A 24804-nucleotide genomic window follows, 5' to 3' on the forward strand; every position below is an offset into this window, starting at 1 on the left:
GACAGATTGCGACGCCTGCCAACAGCTCAAGCCCCAGTCTCGGCGGGAGCGCCATATGAAGCTACTTTTGGCTCGCCTATCCTGGTTGGAGTCGTCACAGCCCCCGGCCTCCTCTTCGGAGGCAGATCCCAGTGGCAGTGGGTTCCGTTTGCGGCGTCTGTCGCAGTCTGGTTCCCGTGTGTGTTGCTCGCCTGTTCCTGGTAAGCCCTGGCGCCTGTTGCCGAAGTCCTCGACCTCCCTTCCTCCTGCTGTAGGGGACACTAGTGCCCGGACTTCGCCAGACATGCGCCCGAGAGTCTGCCCTCCCTTATCCACCAGTTCCTGGCGCAGGGGCGACTCTGTCTCAGATGGCGGCTTATGCCATGGCCCTGCAGGCCTCCCTTGGATACCCTCCTCTCCCTGGGGTGTCCTCTGACCCCCGCTGCGTGCGGAGTCTCCAATGGACTCCCCTGTGGGTTCGCCCCCGGCTCCGACTGAGCCCGTGCCTTTAGGGATGATGGAAGTATGTCGTCTTCAGGGGACGGCCTGCTGGGTCCCCTTCTTCTGCCCATAGCACCCCAAACACACTGCATAGTCCTGTGGGGCTCCCTGTGGCGTCGCAGGTGGTTGCTGGTACTCTCCGCTCATCTCAGTCACCCTCGTCCCTCCGGACAGGTGGCTATCTCTTCGGAGGACGAGCTGGCACTGGTCTGGCGCCGTAGACTTGCCTCCCTGGCTCCGGGTCTGTTCCTTACTTTGGAGTCGGAGCATGACGTGGTTGAGGCCGAACCGGCGCTGGTCTGGCGTCGTAGACTTGCCTCCCTGGCTCCGGCTCCATTCCTTCCTTCAGAGCCTGTTGTGGTTGAGGCCGAGTCGGCGTCGGTCGATGATGCCCTGGCGCCGCCTCGACGCCGGATCATCGACTCCTTTCCGGAGGCCTCAGGAGGAAGTTCGCCATCCCCCCGACGTCGGATCCGTCCTTGTCCCCCCCACGCACCCCCCTTGGAGTTTGTGGCTCAGGCGGACTCTCCACCTCCTCAAGAGCCCCTTCGGAACCCCCATTCATCCCTTTGGACATTGGTCTGCTCCTCCTTTCATCAGACAATCACCTTGGAGTGTACGGCGCGGCTTACATCCCTCACCCACGGATGAGCTACTGTCCCCTCCTCGGAGGTCTTCCGTGGCTGGTGTGGCGTTTGAGGGTTGTTTCCATGGCCGCCAACATTCTGCGTATGCAGCCCCCTTCAGTTGCCCTGCCTGATGACCCCCTATTGGATGTTCTCCACCACGGCTCGGGGAATGTAGAGCTGCTTCTGTCTTTCGAAGCCTCCCTTTATGATGCTCTTCAGGGGACCTGGGCTCGGCTGGCGTCAGGTGATCCGGTGGCTCATTCCATTATGCACTGCTACTGCCCTGCCCAGAACGATCCGGTTTGCTTGTTTGTCCATCCAGACGTTCAGTGGCTCGTTCGGCAAGCTGACTTTCCTTCCTTGCCTCCGCTGCTGCTTCCTCCCTCCCGGAGGCCAGATGTCTGGATTCGTGGGGTTGTATTATTTTCACCTCCACTAGCGCGGCTCTTCGCTCCCACAATACAGTGTGTGTCTTGGCTCGGGCTACTAAGGCCCTTTGGGACCCTGCCGAGTCTCTTCTCCCTTCCACCTCTGAGGGTGCTCGTGTTGACCTCCTCCATCATATCTCGAGGTGTGTGATCTGACAGATTTTACTATCCGGTCGACCCTGGTTACCTCAGATTCCTTAGACCGGGCTATGGCTGGTTCTGTTGTACAACGCCGCCATGCTTGGTTGCGCGATGGCGTCTTCCCGGAGAATATTTGGGAACGCCTGTGAGAAAGTGCCCTCTTTCTTGCATGGTATGCCCCCACTTATTGCTGAATTGCTGATGTGCTTTGACTGAGTGTGCTCTGGGCTCCTGCCAATCAGGTACCCAGGGCCTGTGTTCCTTCCCTAAAACTGCATGGAAGCCTAAACCCAATAAGTATCTCTGGCCTCCTGTCAGCCCCTAGTAAATGGTGCCCCAGGTACCCAGGGCATGGGGACCAGAGAAGACCCCTAAGGCTGCAGCACTTATTGTGCCACCCTTAGGGGCCCTGTACCTTGACACCCACACACTGCCTTTGCAGGTTGAGTGTCTAAGTACAGAACTAAACAAAGAGTCGACATGGCACACATCCCTGTGTGCCATGCCCACAAGCTCACTGCCCTGGCATTCATCAGTCACCCCTCTAGCTGGGTGCCCTATGCCAGTGGTATGGGCACAGGTGCATGAGCCTTGTGCCCCTACAGTACCCAGGGCTATTCCTGGGCACTGTAAGTGCAGTGCTGCCATTAAGAGTTTATGATGCTGGGAGTTAGTCATCAGGAACTCCACAACACCAAAATGGCTTCACTGAAGACTAAGAAGTTTGATATCAAACTTCTCAGCACATTAAACCCGCACTGATGCCAGTGTGGGATTTAATGTAAAATGCACAACAGAGGGCATCTTAGAGATGCCCCCTGAAACCTAACCAACTCCCAGTGTCCTGACTGCGTGGCTACTGAGGCTGCCACCACCAGACATTTTTCTGGACCCCTGAGTGGAGAGCCTGCCGCTCTCGGGGGCCTGGAACAATGCACATCCTGGGACGAGGTGCCAAGCCTCTTCCCCCACGGTAGGCAGGGGAAGCTTCAAAGGCATGCCGCCTTTGTGAGCTTCTCCAGGCCACTTGCTGTACTGAGCAACTGGCCCCCACCAGTTCTGACCCCCACTCTGGCGGGAAGACTAGCGGGAAATCCTACATCAGGAAGAGGGGGGTGCCAGCCTTTGCCAACTCCACCCCTCAGGTGGGAGAGTCGGGTGAAGCACGACCACGGGCTAAGGCCATCTTGAAGATGGGGAGCCCTGTCCAATCACAGCTAGGCTCCTGCCCCCCTCCCGCAGGAGAGGGGCAGGCTAGGCTATTGTTATTGTCCTCTATGTGAGAAGTTGGCCTGATATGATGCTCACTAGTTCTAGTGATCACCTTGTATCAGTCCAAACAACCCTTATGGTGATTGGTTGTAAGTCAACCTTATAGACCAGCTATCCTAATGGTAGCATGGACAAAGCAGTCTTAGGCTAAACTCTTTTGGCATGTGAAGCCAGCTGTTTTACCACAATATAACCCCTTGAATACCAGATGAAAGGACACCACACAGGTTGTTATGAAAATATACAGTATATTTATTAATAACACCACCTCTGAACTCTTTGAGGTCAGAGGGCTAAGCACATGACAATCTCTTACGAAAAATACGACAAGTTGCACAAAATTACAATGGTGCCCTAGGGGCACGGCAAACCATATACTAAGTAAGTGGAATGTGAAAGTCGATAAAAGGAATGGAGCTGTCCAGAGGCTGTAGGATCGATGGGACCACGCTACACTAACTCTAGGTAAGTAATAGGAGGCCCACGGAACGCGTGTGCAGAGTGTGAACTCACACGCGAGATGCGTAACAATGTCTATGGACAGTACAGTTCAAGTAAAAGGTGAGTACGGACAATCCTGACTAGTTAGGACTAAAACGACTGTGGAACTGGACGCTAGGACAGTTAAACTACCCTTGAGCACCGAAATGCTCTCGTTACCTCACCCACGGGCTGCGGGTGCATAGGTGCCAAAGTGTGTCGGGTACTGGCGTTGAAGTCAATGGAGCCTGAAAGAAAAGATGCTGCAGGCGACCAGGAGGAAGATGTCCGGTGCGATCCAAGGGTGGATCGGTGAAGAAGAGGACCTGAAAGCAGAGGGGACAGTGTTCAAAGTCACTAGCCAGTGACCGGTGTGTACCCAGGAAGGAACCAGGTGCTGTCGTCGCGATCAGGTGAAGAGTGGACGCTTGACTCTGCAGCCACGTGGACCAGGAGGTGTCTTCGACGACCAGGATGGAGGCACGAGCTGTCCCACGCAGGCTCTCGCTGTCGGCGGTGTCGGATCTGAAATTGGAATCAACAGGCCTTGGCAAAGGCAACCCATGCGGTGAGTGGAAAAGACGTCTGGTGCGGACTAGGAGAGTTCGGGGTGCCCCTCTTTTGGAAGGGAGCAAGGGCCAGTCTGGAGCAACCAGACCAGCAGCAAAGATTCAAAGGTTCGTCGTCTAGGAGGTCACTAGCCAGCCGGTAAGTGACCAGACAACGCGTCGAGCAGCAGACAAGCAGAAGGGCCCCACGCAGATCTCGTGGATGCTGGAGGGCTGATCTTCGGTGCAGGGGCTGCTCGGGGCTGGGGCTTCTCAATCCCCAAAGCACTTGGTCGAGTTTACCTCGGGAGTCGTGCTGGAAGCGAAGTGCAGGTTCGTTCAAGATGGCCGGTCCCACGTGTCTCGTTGCACCCACGGGTCTCAGCTTTGCTGCAGATGTGAGTTGAGGTCGGAGAGGTCTGGGAATCCGGGTCTCGTTGGGCTCAAGTCTGGATCCTCGAGGGAAGACGACAAAGTGAAGCCGCTGGACGCTTGATGGTGCCTGCAGTTGCAGGGTGGACACTCCTTGTCCACAAGGGAGATTCTTCAGTCTTCTGTGGAGCAGAACGTCGAAGTCCAGAGTTTCTTCTTGTAGAATTGTTCAGGATAATCTAATTTGGAATGGGACCAGCTCCTACCTTTATTCTCCTAAAGGGGGCTGCACTACTGACTAGGTCCCTCCCCTGGGTGGGACCAGGAAGGGGGGTGGCTACACCCCTATCCTTTGTCCGGTTTCCCGCCAGAGCTGGGGCAGGGATGCCCCAGCAACTGGTTTGAACCGGTGTATGCACAGGACACCTTGTGTGCCCCAGGCATGTCTCATTCCTTTCAGGCCTGTCCTACCCAATACACAAAATCCTGTCTGGGGTGGTGCTAGCACCTCCCAAGGCAGGAAACCCTTTGTCCAAGCCGCCCTCGCTGGAAGGACTCCCAGCAGCTGGAGGTCAGACTTGTGTCTGTGGAGGCAGCATCCAATTTGTGATGCCAAGGCTCGAGTTAACTTTAGCCGGGGTTTTACAGCTACATACATGTCGTGTCCCTCTAGAAGGGTGGAATGCTACCCCCATCGCCAGAATTGGCGAGGGGGTAGTATTCCAAATCGTATGACACCTTACTCGACATGTTTTGATAATGTTATACCAGAGTTAGCATTTAACCGCGAGGTTGATAATGCACTTAAGAGTATATGGTATAGCGTTATCATGGAACAGCTATTAGGACTTGGTTCCGCAAGCTGCAAACAGGTCCAGCTCATGCTAGAGCACCATCTCACATAATTTCAAGCACTCTGCCTTCAGGATTGCTAGGGCCTGCCATAGGAGTGACTGATGGGAGGATATGTGTCCATTTTAGGGTTAGATATAGGTATACTATATCTACAGCAAAGGGTGTTTACACCACCTTGCCCCAGCTGTCGTGCAGCCAGTTGTGTCAGTTTTAGATGGCCAGCCAGGGGTGGCATAATACATGCTTCAGCCCCTGGTAGGCCCTGGGTACACCTATGCCCTGGATACCTAAGGTATACTGTACAGGGACTGATAAGGTGGCCCAGTACCAATTGGTAAATGCACCTAAAGTACATGCTTGTCAATTTAGAGAGAGAACAGCTAGGCTGTGGGTCTGATTAGCAGGCCCACAGCCAAGGAAAGTCGTAAACCAGTGAAGCAAAAAGCAAAAATCTGGGGTGACCATAGGATTGCAGACCCCACTCTCCTACACTGTAGATCTTGGTTGGTGCCAACTTAGCGCACCATTGGGCTCTTGGAGTAGTTCTTCTTCCTTTCTTCATTATCAACTCTCTCTTCCGTTCTGGGATGTAGCTTAATGCCGTTATTCCATCCCGTGTTCACACGGGTGTGGTCTTGCGCCCTTCGGGACGTCCTGTGGTGCCTTTGCCTCCCATTGTCTTTTGCTCTACCGAGCTGCTTGGTCTGGTGATTGGCTGCACCGCCGCATCCTTCCCCATAGTCCGTCACCCTGTGCTCTCGGGCACTTTTTGTTGTTCTGTCGCAGACCCACCTCCCCCCTTGGGGTATGGCTGTGGTATCTATTCTAAGTTAAGGAATCTGCGGCTAGATGTCTATCAGATGTACGAGTTACTTAACTTTGATAACGGTGGATCTGGTAGAGACGTCTAGCCGCAGATTCCTCAACGCCCACCCATCCTCCCCGTTCTGCAAGGACCTTTCCAGGTGGGGTTCTCCACCATGCCTCCTTTCAGTTGGCACTGGTCTTCATCCAGGGTGCTCAAGTTGGCGCGACCCTCTCAGACTTTGCCTTCTGCAGCCGCCTCACACTAGGTGGCTTCTCTTCTGCTGGAGCGGTGCTTTTAGCTTTTCCTTCAAAGGGATTTATTTTTCCCTTTCTCTGTTTTCCTCCACTCTGATCCTTCCAGTGAGGGATCTTCTCCTGTTCTTTCCCTCCCACACGACTCCACCAGTGGTTTAGGGTCTCTTGTCTCCTCTGCAGTCGCCTTCTTTGGGATCTGTGCCTCGGCCCTTCGATCTCTACAGGGAAAAGCGCCATTCCTCGTAATGCCATCTAGCAGTGGATTGTTCTTCCTGTGCTCCACCCTTGTTGGCCGGCACAGTTCTGCGTTCTAATGGCAGTCTTTCTGTTGTCTGTCTGGACATTTTTCCATTGTTACTTAGCCTCTGGGGAGGGTCTCTGCTTCGCTTTACGGGGTTGTTTCTCAGAGCGATGCTCTGCCTTTACTTCTTGGCTTCTTGGTATACAGTGTCTGACACTGTCCTTTATGATGATATTATGCATCATCCGATTTCTTTGTTTTACGGGTTTTTTCTTTCTTCGCACACTGTTCCCATACTTTCACAGTTTTGTTGGTGGCTCTGCATTGTGCCGTGGAAACGTTTCTCCGAAAAAAACTGACGTCAGCGCGCTGGTAGGGACTTATATGATCTTGCTGATGTCATGTCCGTGGACGACGTCAGGGCGGGGTCGAGTGGCACTGTTCCCTGACGCGCAGGGGTGCTGCTGAAAAACAAAATTCCGGATCCAGTCTGACGGCTGGGGTTAATTCTAACTTAAGGGATCTGCGGCTAGACAACGTCTCTACCAGATACACCGTTACACTCGTACATCAAATACTGTTCACAAGATAACCAACAGTTGGTCAAAGCTTAAGCCCTTATCTCAGTAGTATTTCTGAAATCTTTTATTTCTGTTGATCACATAAGGTCTGGTGATAGCAACACTGTAAATCCAGTCCTAAAAATTAGGATCGTTTTATAGATGATAGGAACAGCACAGTCTGAAATGTTTCATTTCTGTGAAAAGAACAATTTTTCACTAAGTTCTTTGTCTTTGGAAATTCCACAGTATCATAAAGAGCTAAAACAATGTAAAATTTGACAAACCATATGGTGCTGGGGCAAACACATTTTTGAGGTCCAAGTTTGGGATTATTAATTTTAAATTAGAAGTTTAGGTGTTCATCCTGTTTACTTTAAAATAGTTTATTTTTAATTGCCTTTTTACATTGGCAAGCACATAAAGGCCACATTACTAACCAACAGTACACTCTTTAGCTTACCAATTGCCCCCAACACTTCGATAATATGGCATATTATATAACTACTTCATGGTGTAGGTCCAGGCCGGCAGATGACATTATGCTAACTGAGCTAACGACTGACCCTGTGCTTATTTATAGCAATGAGTGGGTCGTAATAAAGTACCCAAGGGCAAACTGGCAAGTGACCAACCAAAGTCCCTCATGTCTGTGGCCCTGGAGGTCAATTACAACCAATAGCACGTGACCCCAGTAGGTTTGTCCCTCGTGAGGAACTGCCCCCCCACCAATCTCGTCTCCTGCCTATGGTTCCTTTGGCCAAGGTGAACCTAATTTACTTCATGTTAAGAAAGAAATCCTCGTGCTGCACCATGCAAAAAACTAATGAGAGAGATCTGGGTTATCTTGGGTTTCTGATGTGTAGATCACTTGATACAATTTGCCAAACTTTTTGCAGCTTTTCTGGCTTGAAGACACTTGTTACTGTTGGGCACTTTTTATGATGACCATTTTGCTTCCTAGTTATTGAATTCAAATCGTATTACTAAGTCTTTACGTTTGTTTTTTACCTCAATTATACTAGTTTTATTAGCTTCTGCTTAACTTGGTCCAATTCCTGGTTCAGGAATATGCTTTCCATCTCTCATCTGATCTGTCTGTTGCCCATTTGCTTTATATTTTATCCGCCAACTGCAGCACCTTGAAAGTCGCGTTACTACTTTCTTTTGAAGCATACTGTAAAACTGAAGATTTGTCTTCTTATAGAAGTATCCAATATATTTGCTTTTACATCTTGAAAGCTAATCTCCAATAACTAGAAAACGTCAATTTATGTACTCTACAAATTCTGCAATTAGCTGCAATTAGCTAGGTAGAAAGCTCCGATGAACATGCTGCGGTCTGAGGGAGTCCTTGGATGATATTCAATGGGCAAATTGTTAAGCATATTGTACCCCTCCCGCATCCTTCATTATTTCGGATTTGAAATCAGATTTGCAGTTTGGTATTGTATGGAGAATGAATTAAGAGCAAGGGTTAACTACCTCTGTGGTTATGAGCGCAAACTTCGCTCTTAGTTCATGCTTTGCATCTTTCACAAAAGCCACCCACCTCCATCCTACCCGAATTCAGAACCATGCCTTGCTTCAATCTTGAATATTTGAAAAAACATATAGCACCTGTGTGTGGAGGGTTGGTGATGTATTGGCAGGTGGTACCTGTTCATGAGGGTGGAGATGTTTGTTATGTGGGAAGTAGGGAGAGTAGTCCCTGGTCTTCTTTGTTTTGGCCCCCTTCTCTAGGTTCTCCACCTGTCCCCTCCACCTCAGTAAAAACATTAGGCATTAAACTCAATTCCCAGCTCACCCTTCACTCCCAGGTTAGTTCTGTGGTGTCTTCTTCTTTTCTTTCACTGCGCACTATACGCAAGTTGTCCCGCTTCTTTTCTTTTGACGCTCTGAAACTGATCACCCTGGCAATGGTCATCTCCCGCCTGGATTACGGCAACGCCCTATATGCAAGTATACCTGCATATAGCTTAAGGCGTTTGCAGCAGATCCAGAACCAGGCGGCACGCCTGGTGTTTAAATTGCCAAAGTTCCACCACGTCACTCCCCTCCTCAAGTCTTTACATTGACTCCCAGTACGTGAACGTGTCCAGTTCAAGCTTGCCTCTATCCCCTTCCAAGCACGACTGGGCACGGCACCGGCTTTTATCTCATCTGAGATCATCCCTTATGTACCTACTAGGGAACTGCGTTCATCCACTAAATCCCTTCTCACAGTCCCGCGGTTCCGGAGGAAGAAATGGGGAGGATCAAAGTTTGCGACCCTTGCTCCACTCATTTGGAATTCCCTCCCTCCAGAGCTTAGAGCCTTAACTCTCTATCCGCAATTCCGGAAACAGCTCAAAGCTCATTTGTTTACTAAATCTTTTAATTAGTATACTAGCAGCCCTGATTCCTTTTAACTTAGTTTCTGCCACTCTCGCCCTGATATCTGTAAGTTGTAGCGCCATGAAACCGCTGGTGAACGTGCGCTATATAAATAATTTTAAATTCAAATTCAAATTAGGCCATTCCCAAAGTGTGTTACCACATTGCTTTGCTCGCCATCACACTGAAGCTGGTGGGGTTTTCTCTGACCTCCTGCACAAAGTCTTTAAAAATAAATAAATCCAAGAGTCCGTTGGATTTTTGGGGTACAGGCTTACCAGGCACTAGAATAGAAAGCACAAACAGTGGATGATATACCTTAGTGAGCCGCTGTCTGATGTGGGATTGCGGGCCTACATTTGGGTTACCGGCAGTCTGCGATGTGGATATTTTGATTGGTTGCCAGCAGTCCGTGAGATTGGCCCTAACTCAGTGCCCTATTCTTATTGATTAAAATGGTGTTCTATCTGAATTGGTAAAATATTCTGCATCATCCATTCAGATTGACCACCATTATAGCCACCTCTGAGAATGCCAATAATCTCTTTGGGTATCCTATACTTGTCTGTAATCCTGGGAATGTCTTATTTTTCCTGTGTTTGTGCTTGAAATCCAACTTTTTGTAGTACACCTGCAGAGCATTTTTATTTGATTTTGAAAAACGAATTCCACTCTGTCTTTAGTCTAAAAGAAAAGGCCGATTTCTGATATTTTCACGATTTGGCAAATAATTTTGCTTTATCTCATACTCTTTATAATAAGAGCACAACCAAGTCCCCTGTCAATCTGTTTCAGCAGATTAGTGAAAAAAAGGGTAAGCAGAAGACATAGGTCCATTTGAAAAGCGCTGACGCCTAAATCTACATCATTTAGATGTTTCCCTTCATTTGTCCACTTGACGCCCAAACTAATTATGGTGCTAAGCGCGATATCTGCTTTAAAAGTACCCCCAAGACATGAGTTGTGTTGGGCACTTAATTCAGACTAAAAGTTCTGGTATGCACCTACTTGACTGCGTATTAGCCATTGTGTGTGTGGCAAAGTGTGTTAATGTGTGACATGCCCCCGTACCCTGCATTAGTTCAATGACTGGTAATTTATAGCTTGCCTGAGTTTTATCTTTTTGTTTTTGGTTTAGGGTACTTTCTGAGACTGGAAGTTTCCTCATCGTGCTCTACTCGCAAACGCACAAAGAACCCGAATTTTATGAATGCCTGCCTTGCAGTGGCAATAAAGAGTTAAGTTTCCAGCTTTTGAACTGCAGTGAGTCATTGCATCTGTACAAGGTAAGTAAGTCTGTTTTGTTGTAGCTGCATGATGCATTTTTTAAATGCTGTGTTTTTTTTATTTTGATTTCCATGTCGGGGTACCGGTTTTTATTTGCACAGATTTCTGTGCATTAGACATAGATTTACTCCTTCGGAACCGGGTGCTTGTTTTGTAGTTGTAAAACACACTCAAAGATGACTGTGATCTTATTTGAGTGAAAAACATTTAGGAAACAGAATATTAAGTGGGCCATTAAAATATCTGCAACAATATATGTAACAGATGCAATTACCGTGTACAAATGTTTTTATTATTTATTTAGCGATGAAAATATTCTCATTTTTTCGCCATAAATGCTGAAAAAAATCAACATTTATATTTCATTATTTATATACAACTTAAAATACAGTACATCTCATTTCATTCCATAAGTACGATTCTTTAATGACCTAATCCTATTCACACTTTCCTCCACATTCAAGCACTATAGATCAATAAATATCTACACATACCTCATTTTGTATAACGTGCTCAATTTAGAATAAAGCTCTAATTATCCATTTAGTACATAGATGTCAATGATGACTAGACTTTTACATGATTTGCATCATTGCTTAATGTCTGATTTTAAGGATAGGTTTTCACCAGTGGACATATGGGGTCTGTTTTATTCGAGAACTGACTAGTGTGATTGACCAAATGCTTGACGTAGTGCAAGTAATTAAAGAACCAATATGAAGTTTCTTGAGGGGCACCAGTCACAATTGACGAATAAATGCAGCACTCTACGCCCCTCCACCCCTACACATAGGGCTTCTTGGCATTCTTATTTAAAGACCTCCGGCAAAGAGCCCCCATTGTTGCGCCGGACCAATGAGGAGCTGCTCTATGATGAAGCATGACACCTCTCTGGGTGTGTGAGGGCCCTTGCTCCTTATTAGAGCTCTCCCCTTTCTTATCCTTCTCCCACCGGGGTTCCCCCATCTTCCCTCCTCTCCCCGACCTTCTCTTTTCTTTTGTCCCTCCTTTTCCCTTTTAGGAACCTCACACCATTTCTAGATACACTTGTCCTTGGGCATGTATGCTGGACCTGTCTCTTAAAAGCCTCCGTTCCTCTATTTTTCTTCATGACTTCAGTGCCGTAAGCCATTGAAAGATTTTTAGGAGGGACTTTTTTTGTGATGTCTTCTAATCTGTGTATGGTGCCTCTATAGCGTCAAGTGGGAGGCCAGCGATGGAAGGATGAAGACTGTTGTCATGGCACCCATGTGAAGGAAGAATCTTTGGAAAAAAATCTACAATATAGTTCCCATAGTGCGGAACCAAAAAGCATTCACTATTCTTCTAAAGTAGATGAAAGTATTCCTTTTTATCTGATTTTAGATTTTCTGTTTAGACCATCTAGGTGGCTTTTCTGTCCAGTTATTTGAAAGGGATCATTTAAAGAAACCATGTAACCCACCAATCATTCCTAAATGCAATGTTCCAGTGAGGTTAAAAGGTCAATAATCGTTAAATGTACTGTTTGTGTAACCCACAGGTTTTACGACTAACATTTTAGATTGTCAGGCTCAGAAAAAAATTGTACACATTTTTGTTGCACCAGTATAACTGGAAAATAGTCTGATGCGAGATCAATTTAGAGAATGTTATTTACAAAATAAAATGTATAAATTATTCAAAATCTTATTATAAACAGGTATCAATGTTTATACCCTGTTTTTTTTTTTCTTCAGAATGCTGATGTTTCCCATAAATCGCCAATCCAATATGAGCTGAGCGCAGCAACACAGAGTGCAGAAATTGATTTTTTTAATGGGATTTCCAAGGACGTTTCACTGCCAACGTAAGTGTACCATGTTTTTGCAGATTACATCCATATGCTCGCCAGCCTTTTCAGAACTGGCATAGAAACGGCTTCACTTTTTTTTCGATAGCCTCATCAAATTAATTCCTAAATAAAGTATACATATATAGAGGGGGCTTTGGATCATCCCTCTTCATCCATCGTTCTGTTCAAGTGGGATTTGCATTTTAATTCTCCCACTATAGCATACAGCATGAGGCACAAGAAGTTCCCAACTTCAGCCATTGGTTCTTTTGCACCTTTAGTGATAACATTTTCCCTGATTAAATGTATACATTCTGCTAAACAGAAGCAACCTAGTGCTTTGTGGTGAGTTATCTTTTTTCTTCAGTTTCATTCTTAATCCCTTTAAAAAAAAAAATAATCCTAGTCTGTTTAAAGCATGTTTTAAGGTTCCAGTAATTCAAAGCCATAGTGTCTTTTCTCTTCACCAATAATCATATTTGCGTGTGATGTTCATTAAAACTAAAAAGGTTTTTAGATACCTGTTCTAAGTGTACTTGCCTGCTTAAAGTACTTGTAATATTTAAAATATATTTAAAAAGTGATTGCATTTAGTTTTAATAAATTTGAAATTGTATTACAAGCATATTGCCAGCACATTTAGGAAGTGGCACATTTTCAGTTTTTTTGTGGCATATGCTTGCAATAAAAGAAAACACAACCATACCACCATCTTGTTAAAGCCAAACCTGTTGACTGTGCCAGTGCTTGTTTGAGTTTCTTTTGTTTTACTAATTCAATTTTGTATGATTTTAAGTTTCCATTGCACTGGATAACCTAGTGTGTTCTGCAAATAAAGCCTGAGTTTGGTCTCCTAAATGCCTTCATTACATTGGCAAGAGAAAAAGTAAACGTTAGTTTGTGTTTTTAATCCGTCAGCACCTTGTGTGCTTCAGTACCACTAGCTGAACTGTGCAATACACAGAAAGGGAAATTGGTGAGTTAGGCGGTGATATGCCATGTTATGGATATTTAAACCCCCAATATTTCCCTACCTCCTTAATCTTCCAAAGTAGGGCCTGCTACATGCTTACTGGAGTGTTTTTAAACAGTTGTGTCTCATTCTAGGAATAGGATAAGCAAGGTGTATTCTGTTTAACCGACTGCTTCCCAAGAACCTCTTAAAGGGACCATACAAAATTAATTAATCTGCTGGCTCTGATGTGCGGTATTAATTGACTCGTCATGTTCTTGTGATTTCTTCAGACTTCAAATACTTAGCATGAAGACTGCTTTCCAGGTACCCGTTATTTCTGCCACGAGCCAGGCTTATTCCTGACCTCATTGGGGTTTTTAATCCATTAACCAAGGTCCCACCTGATACCCACGCAGAGTATTTCCTTCATTGAGGCTGCTGTAGGCACTGCTACAGTCATTATCTTTCCACCTACATAGCTAGTCCAAGACATTCAGAATATGATCCCGATGTTTCAGGCTCAATCCTGGGTCACAGTGAGGACAGCTCGGTGGCTTCTTGACTCTAACCTCATGCATCCTCCTCAACCCTAATGCCAGATGGGTTTGCCGGCCCTAGAGTGGAAACTCAGACTTCGGTGAGCCCTGTATCAGAGCTGCCTCTCCATGGATGTATGATCCTACATCGCGGGATTTAACACCGCGGCTAAGACATCGCACAGGGCAACACTTCGCCCTCTGTTATATCGCACACGTGAATGCGTGCATTCCTATTGGCAAGGCTGCAATATCGTAGGCGCCTACATCGCACGTCACCACAACGCGTGCTTTGCATTCTCGTAGTTCTAATACGAGGTGATCGCTTCATGCTGTCTTACTAGCATTCAAAGAGAAAGGGTTAACAATCTTCAGGAGAACACTCAAAAGAAAAGTGCAAGTACTTTGTTGATATGGGAATCATGCAAACGAGGGGGTTAAAAAGGACAACCAAATTCCGCATTTTCAGGCGTCAGCTTTATCAGATGGTCACCAACTGGGCAGCCATGTGGAAGGTAGAGCAAATTTCTCGAAGTATTGACCTAGTAAATGTTGCTTACAGCTTTTCAGGTGTGAGCACCTTGACTCAGTGAAGCAATTACCGTATCACTCCTTTTTCCAGCTACCCCCACAACCTCCATTATCAATACTAGTGGAAACACAGCCTGACTTTGCACATACCTATTATGTCTTTAAATGAGGCCTGACAGGTTCAGGTGTCCCGTTGCATCGGTAATGCCCTCAAAGGCCATATCCAGCACAGAATAGAGGCAAACCCTTTTTTTTTTTTTGCAGAGTTTTATATAGCGCGAACTAGACCCGAACCGAATCAGGTATCAGAGCGCTTTACATAGCACCAGTTTCGTTACATGAGGACGGACACACATTCATTTTTAGGCACGGGGAGATTAAGTGATTTGCCCAGAATCACAGGAGGTTTTGGCGTCGTTACCGAGACTCGAACCCCGAGATCCCCAAGTCCGAGGTCGAGCGCCCTAGCCGTTAGGCCAACTCCTCTCCCCTATCTGACATTAGGAAAATCATGCTAATAAGCCACTTACAGGCCAATTTCATAGCTATGACACGGCTAAACTCTAACTTGGTTAATCGAATTGCAAACAGCAGGAGCATTCCTATAATTCCATGTCTAAGAGATTCGGAGGACCTCCAACAACGTCAGTCCGCACCGCCTCTGACGGCCATGACACAGTAAATGAAACCAGCGTGGTTCTAAAAGCAGAATTTTAACCTTAAATTAATAATCATAGCTTCGTATGATGGTGTGTAATCCCGTGATTGCCTCGGTAAAACCACTTGACAACACATAAATAAAGGACCAGAGAGGATAAAAAGAGAAAACGGCTATCTGCTCCCAGTGCGCACACATAGATTAATCAGTCTTTTCTCACTGTCTACATGCAGGAAATGTATGCATAACAGGATAATAGCTCTGTTTCAACACACGAATACCACGTGCCACGCACCCCCACTGCCTGTCCAGCTGACAGTCAGTGGTCAGTAATTTTCCTCTTTGCAATGAATGATCCACTAGTGGCCTCTAGAATCCACTCCTGAGTCGTTTCCACACGTTGTCACGCTGCGCGATCCGTCTATCATTCATGCATCGATCCACCCAGCCATCCACCCATCATGCATCCATCCATCCACCCATTCATCCACCCACCCAGCCTGCATGCATCCACCCACCCAACCACCCATCCATCTATCTAACCACCCACCCATCCATCATGCATCCATCCATCCACCCATCGTGCATCCATCCACCCATCCACCCACCTATCCATCATGCATCCACCCACCCATCCATCATGCATCCACCCACCCATCCATCATGCATCCACCCACCCATCCATCATGCATCCATCCACCCACCCATCCATCATGCAGCCATCCATCCACCCACCCTGCATCCATCCATGCATCCACCCACCCATCATGGATCCATCCACCCATTCATCCACCCACCTATCCATCCATCCTGCATGCATCCATCCACCCACCCAACCATAAAGCCATCCATCCATCATGCATCCACCCATCCATCCACCCATCATGCGTCCACCCATCCATCATGCATCTATCCATCCATCCATCCACCCATCCATCATGCATCTATCCATCCATCCACCCACCCATCATGCATCTATCCATCCATCCACCCACCCATCATGCATCCATCCACCCACCCATCATGCATACATCCATCCACCCATCATGCATCCACCCATCATGCATCCACCCATCATGCATCCATCCATGCATCCATCCACCCATCATGCATCCATCCACCCATTTTTAGTGGCAATAACATCCTTATAGAGAGCAACTATTTCTAAAATGGTAGTGACTCTAATCAAAACAATTGCCTTACAGCATAGAATCTCAACACAAAAATTTCTTTTGATTTTGTTTATTTATCAAAAATATTTTTCTATATTTGTTTTTTATATTCACTCTTTTTTTATTATTAGCAAACATTTTTAGCAAACATTTTGATACAGATAAAAAAATCACAATATTTCAATTAGAAAGACATTATTTGACTTTTCTAAGCAGTGATTTGTATTTTAGCAACCCCCAAAAATTGACTCCATCATTCTTCCATTCTCACCTTTCATTCTACTCCTACATCCCAACTAACATACCACACAAGCAAGTTCACAATAAAAACACATCTGAGCAATGATCCTACTCGTTGATTGTTTGTATTTTGTCAAAAGATTCTACAGTTCGAAAAAAACACAAGTCCATCAATTTAGTTACGGCTAGTTCTTCTTTTGGCTTGGTTCTTGAGTAGGGCTCTCTCAGATGCATGTCACTGGCCTACGTACGCTTCGGTGAAACACAAATTAATATCACCACCTTCAGGATCAAAAAGATACAATTTCCATCTTAGGGGTGGTCTGGGAGTTTATATGTCTCTCAAAGAACTGAAGGTGTGTATAGATCCTCCAGGATATAGAGTAGTCCACAGGATTTTTTGGTACAAAGGTGAATCTGTTGGTTTAAGTGGAGGGCAAGAAATCGACGAACCGGTGATAATTCTGACCCAGTTGCGGTCAAGCGGGTGAACGATCGGGATAAAAAATCTGGAGAGTAAATGTCAACATCTCCTCAAGTCTCCGAGTAGGGAGACACGTTTGCACCGGACGGGTGTGTCCGTGACGGTAGGAGATCATGACATGCCTAGCCCTGATATATGCAGCGTCATTGATAGGAGTCTGGTACTGGGCATGGGGTGTGAGTAAACATATTTGTATTGTACTTCCTAGGTATAGCGAAAGGGTTGCATAGGGGTATTAGTGTGGGGACAGTGCACTCAAAATGAGGGCACAGATGTGGCTTGATCTGCGAACAGCAGGTCCCTGAAGTGTGGTATATTGATTCCAAGTCATGGGCGAAAGCCACACACTGTGCTACAGATCAAAGGTCCTCAGAGCTGTGGCATTAGATGTAAGGCCAGGGGTCGGACATGAGCAGAAAAAAAAACTCTGAAAACCTAATTCCTAGGGTAGTTATTACAAGTTAAAACAAATCGTTGAAATTTGTCAGTTACGTTAATCTATGCAATACTAACTCCCTTCCAGTGTACCTCTCAAAACCTTGCACATGGTGGCCTCCTCTCAAATGCATTAGTGATATTAGATTACAACTGACCTCATACGTGACCTCACCGAAGCCTCAAATGATGATGCATCTTTTGACTTGTAGAGTAAAACAGTCTTGTTTCAAAACGAGGATACAATTAAATAATGTGTTGGTAAGGTCCTTTTATGTTCTATTTTTAATGACCATCGCCAATGACCCTGCTTTACAGACTGTGTAGTGTTGTTCTGGGCACAATGCCTGTCCAGAGGATAAGTGGTGTTGAGCTTCTGGCTAGTTGAAGGCCAAGACGTTTATTCACTGTATGGCCAAACGGTGAAGCTAGTGAACTGTGGGGTGAAGGGGTGTTCAGTGGCTTCAGTGGTAGTATTGGTGTAAATGGTGAGGTGATATGTAATATCATTGATGTCCTTTATGATGTCCTGTGTAAGGTCACTAGTATTACTTGGTGCGAAGGTGTTTAGACTAACTAGAAAACAAACGTTCCTGGGATTTGCTTAGCCTTGCTGTGAAATCATATTGTAGTCCATGATGTTGGTTTTAAATTTGTTCTGAATTTTTAGTCTCAATCAGAGATCCTCTCCAAACAAACTATCAGCAAGTGATCATGACTCTGGAGTAGAAGATGAAGACTTTTCCCCGCGACCAACACCTAGCCCTCACCCGTCAAACCAACAGGTAATGATTTGCCACTACTAATACAGAGGAACTCTAAGGTTTAAGGCTGCCACATTGTAAGCAACATGTAAACTGTTTAAATAGTTTTGTTTTCAGGAGTTCGTAATGCTTTATAGTGTGTAATATAGGCACTCTTGGTAGGGGCAACTGAGTTAGAAGCAGGAGAGTTACATGCGACTCTAGAATTTCAGAATGACAGAACATGCAGTCTGTTAAATTGGCCAAATTAGAAAGAATTCTCATCCATATATTTTGTGTATGTGTTTTTGTATGTGTATAGTATTCGTTGTTTGTGTAGTTGTAGATGCACATGCTTACCTCATACTCCTGCAATCTAGTTGTGGGCTCACATGTTTGCAAGTTGTTTTTCTTTGAACATGCAATCTTGTGCTTTTCATGGGCCATTTTACTCACAGTTCTCTGATTAGTCTTTATCTGAGGGCCAGTCTTCAACACCAGCACCACCTCTTTATCGTCGTCTGAGTCTCTGCATGGCTGTGGGCTGTTAAGTCTTTGAGCGAGGGTCAGCCCAATGGTTCATCCTCTTTGTGGGCACTGAGGGTGGCTCCCTTTTTTTCCCCGAAGATGTCCGGTGTTCCGAAGAGGTCTTCCCACTGTATGGTGAGTGCCCACAGTTGCGCCCTAAGGTATCAAAGGGTTTTGTTCAACTTAAATGCTAGGCACACAAGACAGATGACTTAGTCTTGATCAGGCAACATACAGATTGCCTATTGGTTGTCGGTACACTTGTCTGAAAGAAACAGTTAGTTATAGATTTCTTACCTTAGAATTACCCCCAGGCGTCAGACTGGATCCGGAAAGTTTTTTCGTCAGCGGTACCCCTGTGTGTCGGAAGGTGGCGTCGGTCGACTCCGCATTCGTCGTCGGTGTCGCCGAGATGTTGTCGCAGTAGCTACATAGATGCCGCCCTCGCGCGCTGACGTCAGTCCTGTACACCACTTTCCACGCCAGAAGTGCAGGCCATGAAAGGAATTCCTTAACCCTAGAAGTCTGTTTGCAAAATGGGGAGGATTGGTTGGCGCAGTAAGGAATCTATAACTAAACTATGTTTCTTACAGATATATCGTTACCGAAGGTAAGTAACTTGTTCATCTTTAAGAAACAGTTAGTTATAGATTCCTTACCTTAGAATAGATACCCCAGCAATACCAACCCCGGTGGTGGGTCTGCAAACTAAGTTCACACCAGAAAGTCCTGGAGAACAGAATGGCCAAAGAAGCTGTCTCTCCGGACTTGGCTGTCCAGGCAGTAGGCTTCGGTGAACGTGTGCACTGATGCCCACGTAGCTGCCTGACAGATGTCATTTAAGGGGACTCCTCGTCTCAAAGCAGTAGTAGCTGCCGTCGCCCTGGTGGAATGGGTGCACAGCCCCACTGGAGGCTCCTTCTTTGCCCAAGAATAGCCGGCTTTGATTCACAGAACGACCCACCTGGAGATGGTCTGTTTGTGCATGACCCAACCTTTCTTAGTACCCACGTAACCAACAAAGAGCTGGTCGTCCACCTGGAATTGTTTGGTGTAATCCAAGTAGAAGGAAATCGCACACTTTGGATTCTGACGGTGTCGCCTCTCTTCCTCCTTCAAAGGATGCGGAGGTGAAAAGATGGTGGGCAAAGTGATGGTTTGGCCACTGTGGAAAGAAGGAACCACCTAGGGAAGAAAAGAAGGTCTAGTTCGAAGGACGACCTTGTTCGGATGGACAGCCAGAAAGGGAGGCTTGGAAGAAAGACCTTGTAGCTTACTCACCCTGCGTGCAGAGGTGATGGACAGCCAGAAAGGCACTTTTCAAAGTGAGAAGTCTGAGAGGACATTAATGTAGCGGCTCAAAGGGAGCGCACATAAGATATGTAAGAATCAAGTTAAAGTCCCACTGAGGCATTACGAAGGGAACAGGAGGAAAAAGATGTGTGTTTCTATGAGTGATTGTTTAAGAGAGTAAGTATGTGTTGGTATCTGTATAAATAAGTGCAGTGGTGTGTGTGTATATGACTGTATAAGCAAGTAAATGGGTGTGTGATAGTTTCTTTGCATGACTGACTAGATGTATGAGTAACTCTTTGGGTGAGTGGCAGTGTTTGAGTGTCTATATGGGTGTATGAGTGGATATATCAGTGGCTGTATAGATGAATGACTGTGTTTGAGTGACTGTATGGGTTAGTGAGTGTATGTGTGTGTAGATGTATGAATCACTGGGCAGGTATGTACTAACTGCTATTGGTCTGTCTGGTTTCGGTATTGATGGTCTGTATTTTAGAGTAGGTGTATGAAAGGTTTTAATGTATGACGAGGTGCATCAAATGATCACGTGGATGATGTCATGAGTGATGTCACTGAACATGTCATGGGTGATGTAATATGTGACGTCATCAGCAGTGCATTGCGCGGGCGTGAGTTTTAGTTAAGTCTACTAACTATAACGGCCACATTTCTATGGTTTTGTACGAGTGAAATCTCCAACTAACCAAAAAGTCCCTGAAACCTATGTTTTTTTTCTGTGAATTTCTAAGGATTTTTAAATGCTAAATTCTAACTATAACGTAGCAGTCGCATGTGCAGAGTGGTGGAGAAAGGGGAGCGTGGCCTCCAAACACCTCTGTTCCTGTTCTAAGTGAAGGAAGCTTGCACTGCTGCAAGGCTATACCTGTTCTAGGTGAAGGAAACTTGCACTGTTGCAGCCAGGCTGTACCTGTTCTAGGTGAAGGAAGCGTGCGCTGCTGCCACGCTGCACCTGTTCTCGGTGAAGGAAGCGTGAACTGCTGCTGCCACGCTGCACCTGTTCTAGGTGAAGGAAGCTTGCACTGCTGCTGCCGGGCTGTACCTTTTCTAGGTGAAGGAAGCTTGCACTGTTGAGACATGGTTAAGGGGCTACTGATGATGGTGGCACAATCAGTGGTTAAGAATTTAATGTGACAAACAATGTGATAATTGAGTGTACTTTTCTGATGTAAAAATAAATGCATTATGCATTCATGCATTCCAAATACTGCACTTCCTGGAAGGCGGAACATTACACCAAAATGGCAAGAGCATGGAATGAGACTGATAGAACTTTTGGTGGAGCCAAAGCCCACTCCACGTATATTTTAAAGAATGATAACAATATATGTTGTAGACAGCTGTGTTGTCCAGACATACTTAAAATGAACAGAAGAGGAAGGAGGAAAAGAAGATGGCAAGATATCACAAACAAGTAATAACCAGAAGCAGAGAAAAGGACATGTGTGAGAAACAGAAGATGGTGAAGGTAAAGAAAATATGAGAATTTGTAGGAGGTAAGATTGAAAGAGATAGGGTTCAGGCAAATAAGTCAGTAGAGGAGACAGAAGGGGAGAATGAAGTGAGGAAAAGAAAAAGGAGAAAGACAGGAGGACAAATGGAGGGCTAAGTGAGGGGAGAGAAAAGAAATTTAAGAGATAAAAACAGGATAAAATCAATTGAGAGAAAAACGATAAAAGAGAGAAGGCAATGGAGAGATCTAGAGAATGTCAGGAATACAAAGTAAGGGTGCAAGAAATTCACAGGTGCTAAAATGCATGTTTCACGCTAAATGTACTTATCGAGGCCTGTGTTTCCCTATCTATGTTTCACAGGGTGTGATAGAATGTGGAACTGTAAATATTGTACATTTAACAGCATAGATTAATCGAGCATAGTCTGTATAATTTTCATGCAACAGTGACAATCTTCCTCCCGTACTAGTAGTTCCAGACCAGAAACCAAAATCAGCCCTGAAAAAACTTTCAAACCAGGACCAGTCTGAGTCTAGATTGGCGTCATTGTGGCATGGTTGGGTTATGACAGCCTACCCTACAATGCAAGCAGTCAATTGGCTTGAATCCCACAGTAGAAATGTCAGTGGCACAATACTGATATGCATTATACAAGCCAAAGATCCTAAACCTATTTTGACGCGCACTCCTATCTGCCGTCTATTACATAATTTCACGTTATATGAATGTTGATTACAGATGGAGGTACAACCATACATATATTGCACATTTGTGTTCACTTAAGAAAAGAAGAACCAAAATGTTTTACGTTTACTTAAAAAAAAAAAAATTTTGAAACTCATGACATTTTTACGGTACAACCCACCTGTACAAGTTTATTCTGAAACCGCGTGTTGTGGATCTACCCGGTGGAAGGTCCCCGGCGCGTTTCAAAAAAAGAACATGTGAAAGCAACCTCCAGAACAAAGGTGGGGAGGTTCAGGCTTGCTTACTGCCTTTGTTCAGTGCAATGGAAGAGTGAAGAAGAATAGAATACTTTATTTATTGTTCAGTTAATTAAAACTTGCACTACGACAGAATTAAATTGCCATATAACACATTGTCCTAAATGGTTAAAACCTTCATGATGTATTCAAAGCTTTTAGGTAGGAACTAGTTATAAAGGTACGAATCTACAGTTATTACATTTCGTAGATCTTATTGCACTTACACCCAACATTTCCTATTTACACTGTTGCTTAAACCACAATTCTATTTTTTCAAAATAGTCTATAAAGTCCAACATACCTTAATAGGATCCTCGGTCATCCTGATACTAAATAATAATCATGGATAAAACCTTTGCTCATACGCTAAGGCTAATTATTTGGGCAACAATCTACATTTTTTACATTCATAAGCTTAGTTGTCCATAGTTCAATACCATTGCACCTAGGGCATACTACTGTCATGGTTGTTACTTAATCAAGGATTTAATTTACACAAGGTAATAATTAAAGTGCAGCATGCCTTTAACGGAATCCTTTCTCACTGTAATACTATATATTATTCATAGTTCAAACCATCCTGATTAGTCATAGATCAGAAATGTCCATTGTGCAAACTAAAAATGAACTCATTGTAGCTATGTCCCATACAGTCCACTTGTGCTCCTGTCAACAGCAATTACTGTTCGCACTTTGACAGTTTCCCCCTCAGAAATGGACATAAATAAATAAAAAAATCCAGAAAATATGCAAAAAGGGTTTTTCAATAATACGAGGGCTAATTTTATCTGTCAGACATAGTAATATGTATTACGTTTGTTTATGACAACCAGCTGATAGCCTTGTGAAACAAACCACAACAAATTAGGCTGCCTAACTTTTTAAAAGGAACCGTGAAGCACTCTGTCAGGAAGGAATGGCAACAGCCAGGTGGTGGACCTTGGCAGTGTTGATGCCGAGTAATATTAGAGGACATTCAGAGACCCCGCTTCCGGGAGTGCAAAAACAAAGCAACAAGAAACTGAAACAGCGGAGATGCGGACAAGTCCGCTCTTGTACTTACATGTCGGGTCAGCTAAGCACTGAAGGTGTCCTGTCTAGCAGAGACGTCAAATCTCACGCATCCCGAGTAACAATAACACAAACAATTGTACTAATAAACTATCATAAGGACAGGGCAGATCTCCCACAATAGGAGGGAAAGAGAGAGAGGATGTGACTTCCGATGCCCTGATTGTGCCGAACCTGCCGGGTCCCTAGTTTCCAACCGGAGTCATAGGCACACCAGTAACTGCTGGGTGAAGCAATTTAAACAATTATTTTTTTTTGTCAACTCTTTTTATTGGCATTTTCAATTTTCAACTTCTCACAGCGAGTACCATATACATCAAAATACTTCATCAGCAGTGTCCAGTTATCAGTGCGCTGTCGGTGGTGCGACGAGCTGTTGTGGCGCTATTGCGGTTTCATCCATATGGCAAGTGACTAAGTCTAAGAAGCCTAGACATGTCCACAGTTTATGTGAGTCGTTGCATCCTTTTGCTACATGGAGAGACAGATCTTACATGTGTAACTCAGTTGCAATCGTAACATTTGCAAGAAAACAATAACATCAAAATACGGCATCATTGTTAGAATTCGGTACATAACATCCCCTCACTCCCATCCCAGAGGCCCGCCTCCCCCTCCCTCTTGTGAGAAAAGGTACTCATCCCTTTATTCAGTCTTACCAACTCTCCCCGCCCCGTATGATATGCATATGTCTTTCTATTCCGATTGCACCCTCGCCGCGCTCCAATGGCGGGCCCCAGTCTGCGTGCCAGTGTTGGTGTCCGCCGTGCACCCCTCCCCTCTGTTATCCACCCTGCCCGCTGAGTCCCCCTCCCTCAGTTGTGTCAGCCCCTGTCGCCTGCAGTGCGTTTAGCATGCCCTCCCAGCTGTCCGCCATGGGCTCTCTGCGGAGTCCCATTGTTTCCTCTCTCCTAATGGCGGTCCACTCCGCTCGGGCCCACGACAGGAGGGACAGGGTCCACGCCTGCACAATGGGCGAGTCGCTTGCCTTCCATATCTTGGAGAGGAGCCGCACCGCTGTGACCATCCCCAGATCTAAGAAGCGGTACGCCGCCTTGTCCTTAGGCGACCGCTTGAAGTGGTGCAAGAGAAATTCAGGCCAGTTACAAGGGATCATGCGGCCAGTGCATTGCGCGAGGCGGGCGCCGACGTCCCT

At 45.7% G+C, this 24804-nt stretch overlaps 1 protein-coding gene across 1 annotated transcript in view; it reads left to right on the forward strand.

Annotated features, from left to right (window-relative positions):
* Positions 1-24804, forward strand: part of STIL (STIL centriolar assembly protein) — a 396689-nt gene that overhangs the window by 185248 nt on the left and 186637 nt on the right. The window contains exons 9-11 of the mRNA XM_078671518.1: positions 10583-10730; positions 12450-12559; positions 18226-18340. Of these exons, the coding sequence (XP_078527644.1) occupies positions 10583-10730; positions 12450-12559; positions 18226-18340 (373 nt within the window). The remainder of the gene's footprint in view (positions 1-10582; positions 10731-12449; positions 12560-18225; positions 18341-24804) is intronic.

The sequence above is a fragment of the Lissotriton helveticus genome, chromosome 1_2 (genome assembly GCF_964261635.1).
Source record: "Lissotriton helveticus chromosome 1_2, aLisHel1.1, whole genome shotgun sequence".
NCBI classification, from domain to species: domain Eukaryota; kingdom Metazoa; phylum Chordata; class Amphibia; order Caudata; family Salamandridae; genus Lissotriton; species Lissotriton helveticus.